At 36.0% G+C, this 20950-nt stretch overlaps 1 protein-coding gene across 2 annotated transcripts in view; it reads left to right on the forward strand.

Moving 5' to 3' along the window:
* Window positions 1-20950, forward strand: part of LOC149796741 (cytoplasmic FMR1-interacting protein 1-like) — a 190522-nt gene that overhangs the window by 154824 nt on the left and 14748 nt on the right. For both annotated transcript variants that reach the window (XM_089961389.1, XM_089961390.1), the window contains 3 exons: window positions 6356-6471; window positions 7467-7702; window positions 11902-12049. In XM_089961389.1, coding sequence (XP_089817515.1) covers window positions 6356-6471; window positions 7467-7702; window positions 11902-12049 — 500 coding nt within the window. The remainder of the gene's footprint in view (window positions 1-6355; window positions 6472-7466; window positions 7703-11901; window positions 12050-20950) is intronic.

The following is a 20950-nucleotide window of genomic DNA, read 5'->3' on the forward strand; positions in this document are numbered from 1 at the left end:
ATCCAACAGTATGTCCATCTTTATGTCTATCAGTCTGTCCATCTTACTCTTCATCAGTATGTCCATCTTTCTATCCAACAGTATGTCCATCTTTCTATCTATCAGTATGTCCATCTTTCTATCTATCAGTATGTCCATCTTTCTATCCATCAGTATGTCCATCTTTCTATCCATCAGTATGTCCATCTTACTCTCCATCAGTATGTCCATCTTTCTATCTATGAGTATGTCCATCATACTCTTCATCAGTAAGTCTATCTTACTCTCCATCAGTATGTCCATCTTTCTATCTATCAGTATGTCCATCTTTCCATCCATCAGTATGTCCATCTTTCTATCTATGAGTATGTCCATCATACTCTTCATCAGTAAGTCTATCTTACTCTCCATCAGTATGTTTATCTTTCTATCTATCAGTATGTCCATCTTACTCTCCATCAGTATGTCCATCTTTCTATCTATGAGTATGTCCATCATACTCTTCATCAGTGAGTCTGTCTTACTCTCCATCAGTATGTCCATCTTTCTATCTATCAGTATGTCCATCTTTCCATCCATCAGTATGTCCATCTTTCTATCTATCAGTATGTCCATCATACTCTTCATCTGTATGTCTATCTTACTCTCCTTCAGTATGTCCATCTTTCTATCCATCAGGATGTCCATCTTTCTATCTATCAATATGTCCATCATACTCTTCATCAGTATGTCCATCTTACTCTTCATCAGTATGTCCATCTTTCTATCCATCAGTATGTCCATCTTGCTCTTCATCAGTATGTCCATCTTTCTATCCATCAGTATGTCCATCTTTCTATCCATCATTATGTCCATCTTTCTATCCATCATTATGTCCATCGTTCTATCTATCAGTATATCCATCTTTCTATCCATCAGTATGTCCATCTTTCTATCCATCATTATGTCCATCTTTCTATCCATCAGTATATCCATCTTTCTATCCATCAGTATGTCCATCTTTCTATCCATCATTATGTCCATCTTTCTATCCATCAGTATGTCCATCTTGCTCTTCATCAGTATGTCCATCTTTCTATCCATCAGTATGTCCATCTTTCTATCCATCAGTATGTCCATCTTTCTATCCATCAGTATGTCCATCTTTCTATCCATCAGTATGTCCATCTTTCTATCTATCAGTATGTCCATCGTTCTATCTATCAGTATATCCATCTTTCTATCCATCAGTATGTCCACCTTTCTATCAGTATGTCCATCTTACTCTTCATCAGTATGTCCATCATACTCTTCATCAGTATGTCCATCTTTCTATCCATCAGTATGTCCATCTTTCTATCCATCAGTATGTCCATCTTTCCATCCATCAGTATGTCCATCTTTCTATCTATCAGTATGTCCATCTTTCTATCCATCAGTAGGTCCATCTTTCTATCTGTCAGTATGTCCATCATACTCTTCATCAGTCTGTCTTACTCTCCATCAGTATGTCCATCTTTCTATCCATCAGTATGTCCATCTTGCTCTTCATCAGTATGTCCATCTTTCTATCCATCAGTATGTCCATCTTTCTATCCATCAGTATGTCCATCTTTCTATCCATCATTATGTCCATCTTTCTATCCATCAGTATGTCCATCGTTCTATCCATCAGTATGTCCATCTTTCTATCAGTATGTCCATCGTTCTATCTATCAGTATATCCATCTTTCTATCCATCAGTATGTCCACCTTTCTATCTATCAGTATGTCCATCTTACTCTTCATCAGTATGTCCATCATACTCTTCATCAGTATGTCCATCTTTCTATCCATCAGTATGCCCATCTTTCTATCCATCAGTATATCCATCTTTCTATCCATCAGTATGTCCATCTTTCTATCTATCAGTATGTCCATCATACTCTTCATCAGTATGTCTATCTTACTCTCCTTCAGTATGTCCATCTTTCTATCCATCAGTATGTCCATCTTTCTATCTATCAATATGTCCATCATACTCTTCATCAGTATGTCCATCTTACTCTTCATCAGTATGTCCATCTTGCTCTTCATCAGTATGTCCATCTTACTCTTCATCAGTATGTCCATCATACTATTCATCAGTATGTCCATCTTTCTATCTATCAGTATGTCCATCTTTCTATCTATCAGTATGTCCATCTTTCTATCTATCAGTATGTCCATCTTACTCTTCATCAGTATGTCCATCTTTCTATCCAACAGTATGTCCATCTTTATGTCTATCAGTCTGTCCATCTTACTCTTCATCAGTATGTCCATCTTTCTATCCAACAGTATGTCCATCTTTCTATCTATCAGTATGTCCATCTTTCTATCTATCAGTATGTCCATCTTTCTATCCATCAGTATGTCCATCTTTCTATCCATCAGTATGTCCATCTTACTCTCCATCAGTATGTCCATCTTTCTATCTATGAGTATGTCCATCATACTCTTCATCAGTAAGTCTATCTTACTCTCCATCAGTATGTCCATCTTTCTATCTATCAGTATGTCCATCTTTCCATCCATCAGTATGTCCATCTTTCTATCTATGAGTATGTCCATCATACTCTTCATCAGTAAGTCTATCTTACTCTCCATCAGTATGTTTATCTTTCTATCTATCAGTATGTCCATCTTACTCTCCATCAGTATGTCCATCTTTCTATCTATGAGTATGTCCATCATACTCTTCATCAGTGAGTCTGTCTTACTCTCCATCAGTATGTCCATCTTTCTTTCTATCAGTATGTCCATCTTTCCATCCATCAGTATGTCCATCTTTCTATCTATCAGTATGTCCATCATACTCTTCATCTGTATGTCTATCTTACTCTCCTTCAGTATGTCCATCTTTCTATCCATCAGGATGTCCATCTTTCTATCTATCAATATGTCCATCATACTCTTCATCAGTATGTCCATCTTACTCTTCATCAGTATGTCCATCTTTCTATCCATCAGTATGTCCATCTTGCTCTTCATCAGTATGTCCATCTTTCTATCCATCAGTATGTCCATCTTTCTATCCATCATTATGTCCATCTTTCTATCCATCATTATGTCCATCGTTCTATCTATCAGTATATCCATCTTTCTATCCATCAGTATGTCCATCTTTCTATCCATCATTATGTCCATCTTTCTATCCATCAGTATATCCATCTTTCTATCCATCAGTATGTCCATCTTTCTATCCATCATTATGTCCATCTTTCTATCCATCAGTATGTCCATCTTGCTCTTCATCAGTATGTCCATCTTTCTATCCATCAGTATGTCCATCTTTCTATCCATCAGTATGTCCATCTTTCTATCCATCAGTATGTCCATCTTTCTATCCATCAGTATGTCCATCTTTCTATCTATCAGTATGTCCATCGTTCTATCTATCAGTATATCCATCTTTCTATCCATCAGTATGTCCACCTTTCTATCAGTATGTCCATCTTACTCTTCATCAGTATGTCCATCATACTCTTCATCAGTATGTCCATCTTTCTATCCATCAGTATGTCCATCTTTCTATCCATCAGTATGTCCATCTTTCCATCCATCAGTATGTCCATCTTTCTATCTATCAGTATGTCCATCTTTCTATCCATCAGTAGGTCCATCTTTCTATCTGTCAGTATGTCCATCATACTCTTCATCAGTCTGTCTTACTCTCCATCAGTATGTCCATCTTTCTATCCATCAGTATGTCCATCTTGCTCTTCATCAGTATGTCGATCTTTCTATCCATCAGTATGTCCATCTTTCTATCCATCAGTATGTCCATCTTTCTATCCATCATTATGTCCATCTTTCTATCCATCAGTATGTCCATCTTTCTATCCATCAGTATGTCCATCTTTCTATCAGTATGTCCATCGTTCTATCTATCAGTATATCCATCTTTCTATCCATCAGTATGTCCACCTTTCTATCTATCAGTATGTCCATCTTACTCTTCATCAGTATGTCCATCATACTCTTCATCAGTATGTCCATCTTTCTATCCATCAGTATGCCCATCTTTCTATCCATCAGTATGTCCATCTTTCTATCTATCAGTATGTCCATCTTTCTATCCATCAGTATGTCCATCTTTCTATCTATCAGTATGTCCATCATACTCTTCATCAGTCTGTCTTACTCTCCATCAGTATGTCCATCTTTCTATCTATCAGTATGTCCATCTTTCTATCCATCAGTATGTCCATCTTTCCATCCATCAGTATGTCCATCTTTCTATCTATCAGTATGTCCATCATACACTTCATCAGTATGTCTATCTTACTCTCCTTCAGTATGTCCATCTTTCTATCCATCAGTTTGTCCATCTTTCTATCCATCAATTTGTCCATCTTTCTATCCATCAGTATGTCCATCTTTCTATCTATCAATATGTCCATCATACTCTTCATCAGTATGTCCATCATACTCTTCATCAGTATGTCCATCTTTCTATATGTTTATATGTCCCTCTTTCTCTCCATTGTACTTTTGTTTCCACATAGTACCTCTCAATTATTTTTAGATTTCAATGAAATTTGGTATCCAAAACTTGGTTTAGTTCAATTTTCACCATTCTACATCATCATTTAGCAGAGTTATATCCCTTGATGGTCAGACCCACTCACTTTCATTTCTGCATAGTCATTCCCTTAATTAGTATTAAATTTGAAACATTTTCTAGCAGCTTGATATTGATGAGGCCTTAGCTGAGTTTGATTGTCAGCATTTGATGTCATTGTTTGGCAAGAGTTATAGGCCCTGTTATAATGTCATTGTTTGACAAGAGTTATAGGCCCTGTTATAATGTCATTGTTTGGCAAGAGTTATAGGCCCTGTTATAATGTCATTGTTTGGCAAGAGTTATATGCCCTGTTATAATGTCATTGTTTGGCAAGAGTTATAAGCCCTGTTATAATGTCATTGTTTGGCAAGAGCTATAGGCCCTGTTATAATGTCATTGTTTGACAAGAGTTATAGGCCCTGTTATAATGTCATTGTTTGGCAAGAGTTATAGGCCCTGTTATAATGTCATTGTTTGACAAGAGTTATAGGCCCTGTTATAATGTCATTGTTTGACAAGAGTTATTGGCCCTGTTATAATGTCATTGTTTGACAAGAGTTATAGGCCCTGTTATAATGTCATTGTTTGACAAGAGTTATAGACCCTTTTATAATGTCCACCCCCTTTTACTTCAGCACAAAAACTGGATTTGAACCCAAACATTTGGTATGCAGCTAGATATTGATAAAACCTTGGATGAATTTAATTCTTTGTGTCCAACATCATCATTTAGCAGAGTAATATCCCCTTATTGTTGGAACCTACCCACTTTTGTTTCCACAGGTTGAATCCCTTGATTGGTACTGTATATACTCACTTATAAGTTTGACCTAACTGCAAATCTGTTGATGCATAATGTGCCAGCAGATCTGGGTTAGTGCAGTTTGTTAGGAGCTATTAGTAGAACAAACAACTTAGGACCTTGTCTGCAGGTGCATTATGCTATGGTAGATCAGGATATTTGTTGTTTGCAGTTGGACTTGACTTCTAAGTGAATATATATGGTACAGTATTAGCTTTAACCATGTTTGATATGCAGCTGAATATACTTGAGCCTTTGGATAAATTCATTTATGTGTTCTGATCCATCATTTAGCAGAGTTATAGCCTCTGTTTCTAAGACACCACCCACTTTTGTTTTTGCACAATAATTCCCTTAATAATTATTGGATATCAACCACATTTGGCTTGCTGCTTTAAGTTAATGGAGGAGTTCAATTGTCTGCAATCTATGTCATCATTTAGCTGAGTTACAGCTTCTAATAATCAGACCCTTCCACGTTTTCCCCTGCACAATAATTGCATTGACTACTTTTATCTTTTCCCCTACACAATAATTCAGTTGATTACTTTTATGTTTTCCCCTGCACAATAATTGCATTGATTACTTTTTTTTTTCCCTGCACAATAATTCCATTGATTACTTTTGTCTTTTCCCTGCACAATAATTCCATTGATTACTTTTATCTTTTCCCTGCACAATAATTCCATTGATTACTTTTAATGAGTGCTTTTGTCCATGATTTGGAGTTGAATTTAAGATAAACTTGAGTACTCACTGCACTACTAATTGACAGACCCATCTATGTTTGTTTCCAAAATAAACGGTTTATTGCATGTATTATTATTGGATTTCAACAAATTTTATTGCACCTTGATATTAGGTAATGTTTTTCAGCAAAAAGTTGGGTTCATCAATTCCTGGAACTTTTGTTTTGTTTTTATTGTCACTGTTGTTGTTATTGTTATTGTTATTGTCATCATTATTACTACTGCTACTAATACAAAAATTACTACTATAATTATTAGATAATGAAAGCAAGGAGGACAGGAGAGTAAGGGCCAAGAAAGCTATGGACCGTTTAGTGACCAAATATTCTGCACTGCACGTCATTAATGTCATCTCCCAACATGGCAGCCAGCAGGTATAACCATCATTTGGAACATCCTTGCCATTTTCAGTAAGAGATAAATACACAGATATACTTGTCCTTCAGACAGAGACATGGTAGTAATCAAAGTTATACTTAAAAAATTGAGCAGTTTGGCAGACAAATAATAAAACTCAGGACAGTTTGGGGGGAAAGCTGAAAATTTAGATTTAGCTGTTATCATTTTTACACCAGTACTCTTCTAAAAAAACTCCTCATTGTTATACTCCACAGGCATTTTATGATTTTTTATTTTATGGTCAAGAAGGAGAACTCTTTGAAGGAACTATTTAAATGTTTTGTGATGTTTTCCATTTCAGTTAAATATTTTATTTAGTGAGTGCTGGGATTAATCACTGTATTCATATTCTTTTCTTCTTATTATTTACTATCAGGAAGTGACAGTTCTATTTTTCACTTACTAGCCCAGCAAGGATGATGCAGGGTAGTTGGTTTCAAATTTTTTTTCTATGCAAATTTTGGGCTACTTGCATGAACTTTTCCTTACCCAACAATGATTTTGTGTTATCCCAGCTGGTCAGGATAAAGGGAATTATCATCCTTGCACTATTATATGATGCATCAGCTAAAAAATCAAGTAGGTTCACTTATTTCTTGAGGTACTTTGGATGGTTGGTCTGGTCAGATTTTCCACCCTTAGAATATCCACCATTGTTTTAGCCAACTTCCTTGTCATTTTATTATAGATTTGAATAGCGACTCATTGCATATTACACAAGTGAACAATATTTATACAGTGTATCTGGCATAGATCTTTTGGAACACATTAATAACAATTATGTTCTGAAACATTCGAGGCTTGTAGATATTGTTTGATTTTCCACAGACCTAGTTTATACATTTCTCACAGTTTGATGACCCATGCCATGCCAGACATTGTTATTAATTTGTCAAGCATATCATTTTTTTTGACAACGTATTAAAACTTTAATATCTATAACTAAATGTCTGTATTCTGCTGATTGCAGCAAGCTGACATGTCCAAGGCTGCACAACTTCTTACACAAGAGAAACTTTGCTGTGGTCTATCCATGTTCCAGGCCATCTTATTCCAAATCCAGACATTCCTGGATGATGAGATTTGGCGAGGAAAACCTCCAGAAAATGGTGTAATAAATGTAAATGAGTGCCAGGAATTTCACAGACTATGGAGTGCCATGCAGTTTGTTTTCTGCATGCCAGTGGGACAAAATCTAAGTATCGAGTAAGTTTTTTTGGTGCTTCCATATTTTACCCATGTCTAACACATCATGTCATATCTTGTCCATTATTCACCAATTTCATCTTCACTTTATAAACGTTTTTTGAAGAACTTATTGGGTTGAAACTAAATTTGGCCTGAGGATTTATACTGGAAATACCTAGCTTCAGTATGATGCTCAACATTATTAAATTTGATTGAGAACTAAGGGCCTGCTTGACTTATCACTCGACCCCTGCATATTTAATTTTTTTTTAATTGCACCATATTGGTAGTGGCATCCATATCACATAAATGCTTTTTTAGTTTGCAGTTGAGACTTAATCAAACTTTATGGTGTTAACATTGAATGCAAAAAAAGTTTGACAATTTATAAATAGCACATTTTCTATGGCCTTCACAATTCACTCAGGTCACTGTTGAAAATGTATGTTGGTGTGAATTGGAGTCATTTAATGCACAATATTTGACATAACTATTTCCTTGATATGTCAGTGTTATGGCATCATTCATGTCATTAATTTATAGTTGAAGTAATTAAGTTAAGACAACATCTGAATATAAAACTATTGGCATAACATTTTATTCAAAAGACAGCAGTCAAGTCATAACTTACAAAAAATTATCCAGAATTCATGACTTGCCATAAAATGACTCCATGAAGTTTGATTTCATATGGTCATTGATTTCATAGTCATTGATTTCATACAGTCATTGCAATCTTTCTTAAAGCAGAAAATTTCTTTCATCTACATACTTTACTCAATAGTAAGAGGAAATTATAATCTTCAAAAGTCAAACTCGATATATTTCTATATTCATTCATTTAATATTAATTTAGACATTTTTTCCAGAACCTAACCAGGAATAATTTTGTGCTTTAATTATTACATCAGATACATTAATAAAGAGATTTCAAGTTGATGAAATTTTTCATGTGGATGAAATTTTGATTTGTCAATTTGCTTTGATCAGCATGGTTAAATTGTTGTCAATCTGCATTGATCATCATGACCAACTTTTTATCAATTTGCATTGATCATCATGATTAAATTTCTATCTGTCAATTTGCATTGATCATCATGGTTAAATTTCTATCTGTCAATTTGCATTGATCATCATGATTAAAGTTCTGTCTGTCAGTCTGCATTGATCATCATGATTAAATTGCTATCTGTCAGTCTGTATTGATCATCATGAGTACATTTCTATTTGTCAATTTGCATTCATCATCATGATTAAATTGCTATCTATCAGAACCGCTCCAGTGGCCTAGTGGTTAGAGTGTCTGCCTCGGATGCGGGAGGTCATGGGTTCGATCCCCGGCCAAGTCATTCCAGAGACTTAAAAAATGGTACTAACAGCTGCCTCGCTTGGCGTTCAGCATTAAGAGGTTAGTGTTAGGACTGGTCGACCCAGTGTCAGGATAATGTGACTGGGTGGGACATCATGCTACATGTCTGCGGCATGATGCCCCAGTGCTAGACATCACTATAAACTGCCCCATTGCAGACATCGTAGGAATATGACTGAATTTTTTTTTAAAGCTACGTTAAAAATAAAAATCACATCACATCACGCTATCTGTCAGTCTGTATTGATCATCATGAGTACATTTCTATTTGTCAATTTGCATTCATCATCATGATTAAATCTCTATCTGTCACTTTGCTTTGAGCATCATATTTCATAAGCTTGTCGTGTTGTGTATTTCTCACCACAATAAATACACTGTTTACTTCCCTGGTTGGTGGTGGAAACAGTCTGCATTACACACAAACTGCAAAATTTAGTACATTGTGAATAACAATGAATTCACAATAACTAACAGTCACTAAATAGTGTGTAGTTTTAAATATGGATTTTTAGGGCTCTCTGTATTCACTTCTCTAGGTACAGTACAAGTTTGTATAATCCTTTTTCTGTACGTGTATTTCACTTAGCCTCAAGTGAAAAAATACACATAGATATATGGATCTGCATATGCAATAACATTGATTTGATCCTGCAAAATATGAAAATATCATTTGGCCCCATCTGTTGAAGTCTGTGGAGTGCTATGGCAATCAATTTGTTTGAAGACTGTGGAGTGCTGTGGCAATTTTGTTTGGAGACTGTGGAGTGCTATGGTAATCAAGCTTGAAGACTGGAGTGTTATAGTATTCATGTTTGAAGACCGTGGAGTGCTATGGTAATCATGTTTGAAGACTGTGGAGTGCTATGGTGATCAAGTGTAAACACTGTAGAGTGCTATGGTAATCATGTTTGATCATGTTTGAAGACTGTAGAGTGCTATGGTAATCAAGTTTGAAGACTGGAGTGCTATGGTAATTAAGTTTGAAGACTGTAGAGTGCTATGGCAATCATGTTTGAAGACTGTGGAGTGCTATGGTAATTAAATTTGGAGACTGTGGAATGCTATGGCAATCATGTTTGAAGACTGTAGATTTCTATAGGAATCATATTTCTCATTTTGCCCATGCCTGTTGAAGTCTGTGAAGTGCAGTAATAATCACATTTATCATGTGTTCATCAATCAATCAATCCATCTGCTTGTCATTAATTTGGGTTTTAGATGATGACATTACACGATAATATTGGACTTGAACCAAAATTGGTATGCAGCTAATTGATATTGATGAGATCTCAAAAGTTTGATTGTCAGCCTTCTGAATCATTAATTAATGGAGTTATAGTCTCCAAGTACCTGACCGCATGGCTTTCCTTTCACCAGTTTAACTTTACCAAGGATGATCAGATTTCAGCCTTTTTTGGCATGCAGTTGAACTTTGATGAGACCTTGAAGAAAGTGTTTCACTAGTTTATTTACTAGAGTTGTGTCCCCTGATTGCTCATCTGCCTGACTTTGATTTCTTTTGTGTTCATTTACCAATGGTTATTTTATTTTTATCAATTGCAGCTTTATATTGACAAATCCCTGCATGAGTTAGAAATCCAGCATTCATGTACATTATTTGCAGGAATTATGCCCCCTAACTTTCTGTCTGCTGGCTTTAGCTTTAGCAACTTAATTCTACCAAGGTTTGTTGGATTTCAACTGAATGTGGCCAGCAGCTTTGTATTGGTGAGATCTGGAGCAAGATGGAGTTCTAGCATTCCATGACATTTACTGGAGTTATGGTACTTCATTGTCTGTCCCTGTCTTTGGAGTCTGCAGCATAACTCTACCAAGATTTGTTGGAATTCATTCAAAATTGGCACACAGCTCTGTATAGATGAGAATTTGAACATTGCCTTCAGGAGTTATGCCCCCTGATTGTCTCTCTCTAGACTTTGGTTTATGTAGCAATACATTACCTCTAATTGTTGGATGTCAACCAATGCAATTTCATACTTATGAAATCTTTTTTGCACTAGATTTAAACAAATGCAATTTCACATTAATGAGATCTTGTTTGAGCTGGATTTCAACAAATACAATTTCATATTGATGAAATCATTTTTGCACTGGAATTTAACAAATGCAGTTTCATATTGATGTGATCTGAACATCATTTGCAGGATTTATTGCATTGGACTCTCCATCCTCCTGACTTCACTTTCCACAGCACTACCTTAATAAGGATTATTGGATTTCAGCTAACTTTAGCATGCAGCATTTTACAGGAAACACCTTAATTGCTTTTGATTTTAAACATCTGACAGCATCATATAGAAATGTTATGGCTGCTGATGGCTTGTCCATTGAACTTGGGTTTTTGATGTGTAACTCTACCACAGAATATTGATTTCAAGCAGATTTATGATACACTTTCATATTAATAAGCCTTTGAATGAGCTGGATTTCTCAGCATTCCAGCAGTATTTACAGGAGTTATAGCCCCTGAATGCCCATTTTCCCAACTTTGGTTTATCAACTTAGGTACCTCTGTTTAAAGCCTGCTAGGCTTATTTTAGTGAGTGGGTCCTTGTTGATGCATCCATCATTTACATTTCTAGTTTTTTGATGGCCAAATCTTTGTTGATGCATCCATCATTTACAATTCTACTTTATTGAGGGCCAAATATTGTATATTTCACAGTCGAAGATTGGTTACAGTGTATACCTTTTGCATTATTGTATCTTGAAAACAGTCCCACTGAGGACATGTATATACATTAAAGAACTAATAAACTGAATGCACATTTCATTCCAATGTTTACAAAATATTCAGATTTCTTTCATTTCCATCATAATACAGACAACTATTTGGTGAGGGTCTAAACTGGGCAGGATGCACACTAATGGTTCTACTGCAGCAACACAGACGTTTTGAGGTTCTGGACTTCTGCTACCACATCGTGAAGGTCAACAGGGTTGACATGAAGAATGATACTTTGGAGGGAATTGTATGCATTTTCTTTTTCTTGTTTCACTACTATGCCTCTGTCATTTTTAACTGGATTTAATATGATAGCAAGTTTGTTTATAATTCACATTTGTTCAAGTCTATAGAGCTTTTTTTTTAAAAAAATGTCTATTCATTCATTCATTCATTCATTCATTCATTTATTCATTCATTCATTCATTTAAATTATTGGCACTATCTTTTTGAAATATTTTTTCTTTTCATACTGCAGTCATATTTTTGTCCGTCTTTAATGTGACCTGACATGGTCGGCAAAAGCATTCTAAAAATGACATGCACTTGTGTAATTTATTGCCTGCTTTCATATTATAACCATTAAAATTGCCTTTATTGATTTCACATACAAAATATTTGACTTGCTTACTGCCCTTAGATGTGACATCTCTGGAGTTCTGTCTGGATGTGGTGGCTTACTTTATACTGATACTGTATATACTTGCTTATAAGATAAGTCAAACTGCAAACAACAAAAATCCTGATATGCTATAGCATAAGGCATCTGCAGATCAGGGTCTATGCTGTTTGTTATTTTAATTACTCTTTACACACTTCATAGACCCAGATCTGACAGCACTAAATGCGATGGCAGATTTGAGTCTGTGAAGTTTGCAGTTGGAAATGTCTTATAAGCGAGTGTATATGGTAATATGCAATAAAAATAAACGTTTTATGTCTAATATTTGTAGACAAGGAAAAACCAAATAGCAGACTAATATTTTCCATTCATTGGTCATCATTTCACTACAATATTGATAGCTATATTAAAGCACAAGACTAGCGGGACTTTTCTGCTTCACTGTCCACATGATTTGACCTTTCTGCTTCACTGTCCACATGATTTGACCTTTCTGCTTCACTGTCCACATGATTTGACCTTTCTGCTTCACTGTCCACATGATTTGACCTTTCTGCTTCACTGTCCAAATGATTTGACATTTCTGATTAACTGTCAACATGATTTGACCTTTCTGCTTCACTGTACACATGATTTGACCTTTCTGCTGCACTGTACATATGATTTGACCTTTCTGCTTCACTTGATTTTACTGAAGTGCGGTAACTCTAATTGTTTTCAATCATAATCTGGAACACCAAGGTCAGTAGTGAGATCTTTATTGCACTGACCTAACTCCATAGTCACTGATGAGATAGATTGAATGGAGGAAGTGGAGCATGTGAAATCTGCACTCAGAGTAAATTACTATCCAGAGAGGATTTTCAAGCTGATAGAAACAAGAAAAAAAATACAAACAAAACTAGTAGTGGCTCAAATAGAACCAACATATGTATGCCATATAAGTGCAGTACATCAAAAATTGTAGCTAGAGTATTCAGACAACATGGGATTAAAGTACATAACAAACCATACAACTTATTAAGAGAACAACTTACACATGTGTAGGACAAAACAGAAAATTTGAAAAAATGTGGTGTGGTTTATTATATCAAATGTAATGACTGAGAATGACTACATCAGTGAAACAGGCTGAGTGTTAGAAACAACAATTAAGGAACACATTAATAGAGAGTCATCTGTCATATGTGAACATTGTAGAAATATTTGACATTCCATCATTCCCAATTAGACCAAGGTTATATCTGTGGAAAACACATGGAAAATGAAGGTGAAGGAGGTGATTTCAATACAATAGCGAAGGCCATCACCAAATAGGGATGAGAGGCTTGAATTACTACCCATCTACACAAGTCTCATATCATGCGACCATTTTAAGTCATGTGATCAACATTGGTTGCTGATGAAGGCAGTGTGCTATTGCCAAAATTTTTGACCACTTAAGATAATTATGCTTTGAGTATGGGAAATTATTAATGATCAGTAATTGAACCTGTTACATTTTCAAATAATAATGTCCCATCATACAGTAGCCTTAGCCCAGTGCAGCTTTCAAATAATAATGTCCTATCATGCAGTAGCCTTAGCCCAGTGCAGCTTTCAAATAATAATGTCCCATCATGCAGTAGCCTTAGTCCAGAGCAGCTTTCAAATAATAATGTCCCATCATGCAGTAGCCTTAGCCCAGAGCAGCTTTCAAATAATAATGTCCCATCATGCAGTAGCCTTAGCCCAGTGCAGCTTTCAAATAATAATGTCCTATCATGCAGTAGCCTTAGCCCAGTGCAGCTTTCAAATAATAATGTCCCATCATGCAGTAGCCTTAGCCCAGAGCAGCTTTATAATAATAATGTCCCATCATGCAGTAGCCTTAGCCCAGTGCAGCTTTCAAATAATAATGTCCTATCATGCAGTAGCCTTAGCCCAGTGCAGCTTTCAAATAATAATGTCCCATCATACAGTAGCCTTAGTCCAGAGCAGCTTTCAAATAATAATGTCCCATCATGCAGTAGCCTTAGCCCAGTGCAGCTTTCAAATAATGTCCTATCATGCAGTAGCCTTAGCCCAGTGCAGCTTTCAAATAATAATGTCCCATCATGCAGTAGCCTTAGTCCAGAGCAGCTTTCAAATAATAATGTCCCATCATGCAATAGCCTTAGCCCAGAGCAGCTTTCAGATAATAATATCCCATCATGCAGTAGCCTTAGTCCAGAGCAGCTTTCAGATAATAATGTCCCATCATGCAATAGCCTTAGCCCAGAGCAGCTTTCCAATAATAATGTCCAATCATGAAGTAGCCTTAGCCCAGAACAGCTTTCAAATAATAATGTCCCATCATGCAATAGCCTTAGCCCAGAGCAGCTTTCAAATAATAATGTCCCATCATGCAGTAGCCTTAGCCCAGAGCAGCTTTCAAATAATAATGTCCAATCATGCAGCAGCCTTAGTCCAGAGCAGCTTTCAAATAATAATGTCCCATCATGCAATAGCCTTAGCCCAGAGCAGCTTTCAAAATAATAATGTCCCATCATGCAGTAGCCTTAGCCCAGAGCAGCTTTCAAATAATAATGTCCCATCATGCAGTAGCCTTAGTCCAGAGCAGCTTTCAAATAATAATGTCCCATCATGCAGTAGCCTTAGTCCAGAGCAGCTTTCAAATAATAATGTCCCATCATGCAGTAGCCTTACCCCAGTGCAGCTTTCAAATAATAATGTCCCATCATGCAATAGCCTTAGCCCAGAGCAGCTTTCAAATAATAATGTCCCATCATGCAGTAGCCTTAGCCCAGTGCAGCTTTCAAATAATAATGTCCCATCATGCAGTAGCCTTAGCCCAGAGCAGCAAAGAAACTTAGTTTTAAATTTTTTTTACATATGCCAGTTGATAGAGAAGGAGTTCAGTTCAAAGGGATCCAGTTTTTCAAAATGGATATTTAACTATCCTTAATGTTTGTGCTTAAAGATGTGTTATTACATATAAGTGTGTTATTACATATAAGTGTTATTACATATAAGTGTGTTATTACATATAAGTGAAGGATTCTGACCATGGTGATGAAGTTGCAGAATTTGTGGACAATATGTTGGACCAGCTGACAGCATATGCTAATATTAAATGTAATTATGTTCCACTTGTAAGTGAGTATCTACTACCAGACCAACAAATCCACCCAAGATGCGTTCCCAGTTAATTATGTTGCATCAACATTAACTCAACCAAGATTCAACAAGATGGCACTTATCCGTGTAACAGTTTTCAGGTGATAATTTAAAAACCTATCAGTGCATAATCAGTATAGTCTTTTATAAACACAATTCCAGGTCCTTAGAACACACAGTCACCTGGAAATTTCAGTATTCAGTTTCAATATTTCCCCCCCCAAAAGGTATTTTCAATGACTGTATGACAGTTATAGCAAGAAAAAAGAATAATTGGTTAGAAGTGCATATACATATTACACCTGAAGAAGGCCAGCCTGTTAAGCAAACATACTTTTTAATCACATTATTAATAGAACTATGATTGACCTTCAGTGTTACTGACATAAAATAATTGAAGCAGAACAATAGCTGTGGCATGAAAAAATGGTGAAGAAAATTGTGCTACTCATGAAATACAAATATGTGTGGTTGGTTGTAGATGCTATTTGTGGAATTGCCATAGCAACCACCATTGGTCTAGATGTGGTGGGAATCATGACTATGGCAACTATTCTAGGCACACTAACCTGAATTGTTCTTGGAGCCATATCAGGAGTGATCAGTGTAATGCTAGCGGCACTGGAAAAATAATCTCATTATAGCTGCATTTGTAAATATGTCTGTTCAGATGTTCTCATGGCAACACAAAGTAGTCTCAATACATTTACCAAGTTGTACTATATGGCTGTTGAGGATAAAATGATTACCTTGGCTGAGTTTGACACCATGATGGTAGAAATAGAAAACCAATGGTGACTCAGAGCACAGATTTGAAACTGGAGCATTAAGAACTCTGATTTACAGGCAGTGAAAATCAAGTAAACATTTGCATGTTTGCCAGTGCATTTTTGGTTTCAGGATTTGGAACCATAATAATCACTAATGTAATTTTGTAACCTAATGATTGACAACATTAGAATGATAATAGCACTTTTGTTCTTGGTTACTCATCATAGTTTTCTACCCCATATGACTAGCCTCTGGCATGGGTGCCTTATGGTAGCTTTGCTAGTAGACACACATGAATTGCAATCACATGTGTGTGCATGGGTGCATGTGTCATATGAGGACAAAGTCATGACAGTTAAAGGTTTTGACCAAGTTCAGTAACAAAAATACAAAACCCCTATTATCTTACTAGTGCTGTGAATCGGCTCTCGGAGTGATGAGCATTGCTATGAGAATTTAATTAGATGTTGACTGCTGACTGCATGCATTAAGTCTTTTTTGATCAATTACATGTGAAAGTCTATGTTGTAACTAAAAGTTTGCTCTGCTTTGAATTATCACATTACAGGTGTCATTTGTATCAAACCTTGAAGTAAAAGTTAAAAATCATGCATATCCTACCTGCTATAGAACTAATGGTTGTGTGTCAAGTCAGCTGATTTCAGTTGACCATTTAAACACTGTTTTAAGTATTATTATTTAACATAATTAAGGTATCCAACATTAATCAGAAGGATTATTCTATTCAATAACAAATGTGATCAAAGATAGATGTAGCAAGGGAACCATGCACAAGGCATACTTACATGTGATAAAAGATAGCAAGGGAACCATGCACAATGCATACTTACATGTGATCAAGGGTAGCAATGGAAGCAAGCACAAGGCATATTTACATGTGATCATGTGTAGCATGGGAATCAAGCACAAGGCATACTTACATGTGATCAAGGGTAACAAGAGAACCATGCACAAGGCATATTTACATGTGATCATGTGTAGCATGGGAATCAAGCACAAGGCATACTTACATGTGATCAAGGGTAGCAAGAGAACCATGCACAAGGCATACCTACATGTGATAAAAGATAGCAAGGGTACCATGCACAATGCATATTTACATGTGATCAAATACAGCAAGGGAAGCAAGCACAATGCATACTTACATGTGATCAAGGGTAGAAGAGAACCAAGCACAAGGCATATTTACATGTGATCATGTGTAGCATGGGAATCAAGCACAAGGCATACTTACATGTGATCAAGGGTAGCAAGAGAACCATGCACAAGGCATACCTACATGTGATAAAAGATAGCAAGGGAACCATGCACAATGCATATTTACATGTGATCAAATACAGCAAGGGAAGCAAGCACAATGCATACTTAATGTGATCAATGATAACAAGGGAACCAAGCACAAGGCATATTTACATGTGATCATGTGTATCATGGGAATCAAGCACATTGCATACTTATATGTGATCAAGGGTAGCAAGAGAACCATGCACAAGGCATAATTTACATGTGATCATGTGTAGCATGGGAATCAAGTACAAGGCATACTTACATGTGATCAAGGGTAGCAAGAGAACCATGCACAAGGCATACCTACATGTGATAAAAGATAGCAAGGGTACCATGCACAATGCATATTTACATGTGATCAAATACAGCAAGGGAAGCAAGCACAATGCATACTTACATGTGATCAAGGGTAGAAGAGAACCAAGCACAAGGCATATTTACATGTGATCATGTGTAGCATGGGAATCAAGCACAAGGCATACTTACATGTGATCAAGGGTAGCAAGAGAACCATGCACAAGGCATACCTACATGTGATAAAAGATAGCAAGGGAACCATGCACAATGCATATTTACATGTGATCAAATACAGCAAGGGAAGCAAGCACAATGCATACTTAATGTGATCAATGATAACAAGGGAACCAAGCACAAGGCATATTTACATGTGATCATGTGTATCATGGGAATCAAGCACAATGCATACTTACATGTGATCAAGGGTAGCAAGAGAACCATGCACAAGGCATAATTTACATGTGATCATGTGTAGCATGGGAATCAAGCACAAGGTATACTTACATGTGATCCAAAATAGCAAGGAAACCATGCACAAGGTATACTTACATGTGATCCAAAATAGCAAGGAAACCATGCACAAGGCATACTTACATGTGATCCAAGATAGCAAGGAAACCAAGCACAAGGCATACTTACATGTAAACAAAGACAGCAGTGGAACCACGCACAAGGCATATTTACATGTGATCAAAGGTAGAAAAGGAACCAAGCAACAATACACAAAAATATATCTTCAAAGCAGTGATGTAATATACAATATTTTTGCTTGCACACATGATGCTTTACCTCTTGTAGAAATGTATTTAATGTGCTGTCAAAGATTGGTTTTCTTGAAAAAGGTAATTTATAGAGAAAAGTATACTGTTTCATCAGTTAAAAAGTATTTATTGACAGTTATTGCAGACATGATTATATAAATGAGAATTCAATGATTTAACCCTGCCCCACCTACCATTTATCTTCTCACTGTTGATGTCCATTCCTATTTTAATTTTTCAGAGGTGCCTAAGTACCTCATGATTTCCTCTAGAGATTCAGTCTATTTTGATCCATTGTATTTGAACCCATTGCATTTGGACCCATTGTATTTGGATCCATTGTATTTGGACCCATCGTATTTGGATCCATTGTATTTGGACCCATTGTATTTGGACCCATTGTATTTAGACCCATTGTATTTGGATCCATTGTATTTGGACCCATTGTATTTGGACCCATTATATTTGGATCCATTGTATTTGGACCCATTGTATTTGGATCCATTTTATTTGGACCAATTGTATTTGGACCCATTGTGTTTAGATCCATTGTATTTGGACCCAATGTATTTGGATCCATTGTTTTTGGATCCATTGTATTTGGATCCGTTGTATTTGGACCTGTTGTATTTGGACCCATCATGTTTGGACCTGTTGTATCTGGATCCATTGATATTTGGACCCATTGTATTTGGACCCATTGTATGTGACTTACCAAGGAGAGGTGTTTACTGTAGATCCAGTCTATGTCCACCACTCCCTTGATAACTCACACCCTGATAACTCGCAAACCCACTTATAATGCGGTGTCAGGTGTGGATCCCATTTTTTAAACCTGAAAATACCCCCAAAATTTATCCCTATTTGTTGAACTTGAAGAAAATCGCGATCAAAATTGGTAACGGAAACTTTGATGTATTGCTCGTTTTATCATTGAAAACGGTAGATAGGACCTGGAAATTTTAATCAACATTATGAAATATCAAATTTAAAAATAGCTCATACAATTTTTTACATTTTCTTTCCAAACGACATTCCTAGTACACCACAATTAACGATATGTAAGGAAATTTTGATCAATGAAAATGTCACTTACGTCGAGTGGAGGCAGTACTGTAATAAATAAATTTAAATTAAATAATTTTTTTATCAATTGAAATTTGTGTTCTAGTTCCATATTTTAGTTCCTTTTAAGTGTAATCATCATAAATGCAATTTGTCCTCTAGTAATTAAACATAAAATGCGTCAATCCACTATAACAGCTATGTCTGCGTGCATTTCTCTGAGAACCTAATTAAGTGCCGACCGTGTTTTGATAACTGACTTGCGGAAGTATTTGTTGTATTGTTGCACTGAATTAAAAGCTGGCCTCCTTTGTATTAGCACATTAATAATGTCTTTTGAATTATAAAAAGGAGGTGGAATAAAAGAAAAGTTAAAAGGTACAAAAATCGGAGTAACTTAAAATCTAGCTGCCTCAGTCATATGTCGCGTAAACTCACTTCATTTGATCAATCGAACACGGTAATAAACGTTATTGTGTATGTAACAGAAACTACCTTAAATTAACTGACTCTTTCATAACTGTGATCAAAGATAACAAGGCAGCCAAGCAAAATCAATACTTTGTAAGACATAGAGCTTGATTTCACAGATACGGACCATTGTGGGCAAGTGAGTTTCAGAGAATTCTTGAACTGGCATTTAGAAATATCCTCAGGGATGATAAGAAATTTCATTATTACTTCCATTGAAATCATGACATTAACATTGTACTAATTGAACAATAAAAATTGAGTTTCGACATAGACATGTCACGAAATAAGTGTCATGTGTTTTTTAACAAAAAAGGCATCTTGTTTGGTGGTATATTAACAGTTAGTCTAGTTTCCAAATTATCGACTACCGATTTGGCAAGATACTATTAAACACCACAACAGGAATCAGACTCATCAAGAAAACAGAAAGCAGTGACATAATAGACAAATTTTTCACATACATGTGATGTTTGTTCAAACCAGTTGGAACGATCTTTCATATGTTGGATATTTTGAAAAAAAAATGTTATTTAAACATAATAACGAACAACTTCATTAGAAAAAGTGCATCATTAAAAATTATTATCGACGTGATCGTAAAATGATGATTCAGTCATTAAACAGCCCAGTTCCCTAATGCCCCCCCCCCCCACAGTTTTCTCGATGTCAAAGCAATTTTTTTTTAATTTTT

Source organism: Sinohyriopsis cumingii, chromosome 6, assembly GCF_028554795.1.
Source record: "Sinohyriopsis cumingii isolate HCF-2022 chromosome 6, ASM2855479v2, whole genome shotgun sequence".
In the NCBI taxonomy this organism is placed as follows: Eukaryota; Metazoa; Mollusca; class Bivalvia; order Unionida; family Unionidae; genus Sinohyriopsis; species Sinohyriopsis cumingii.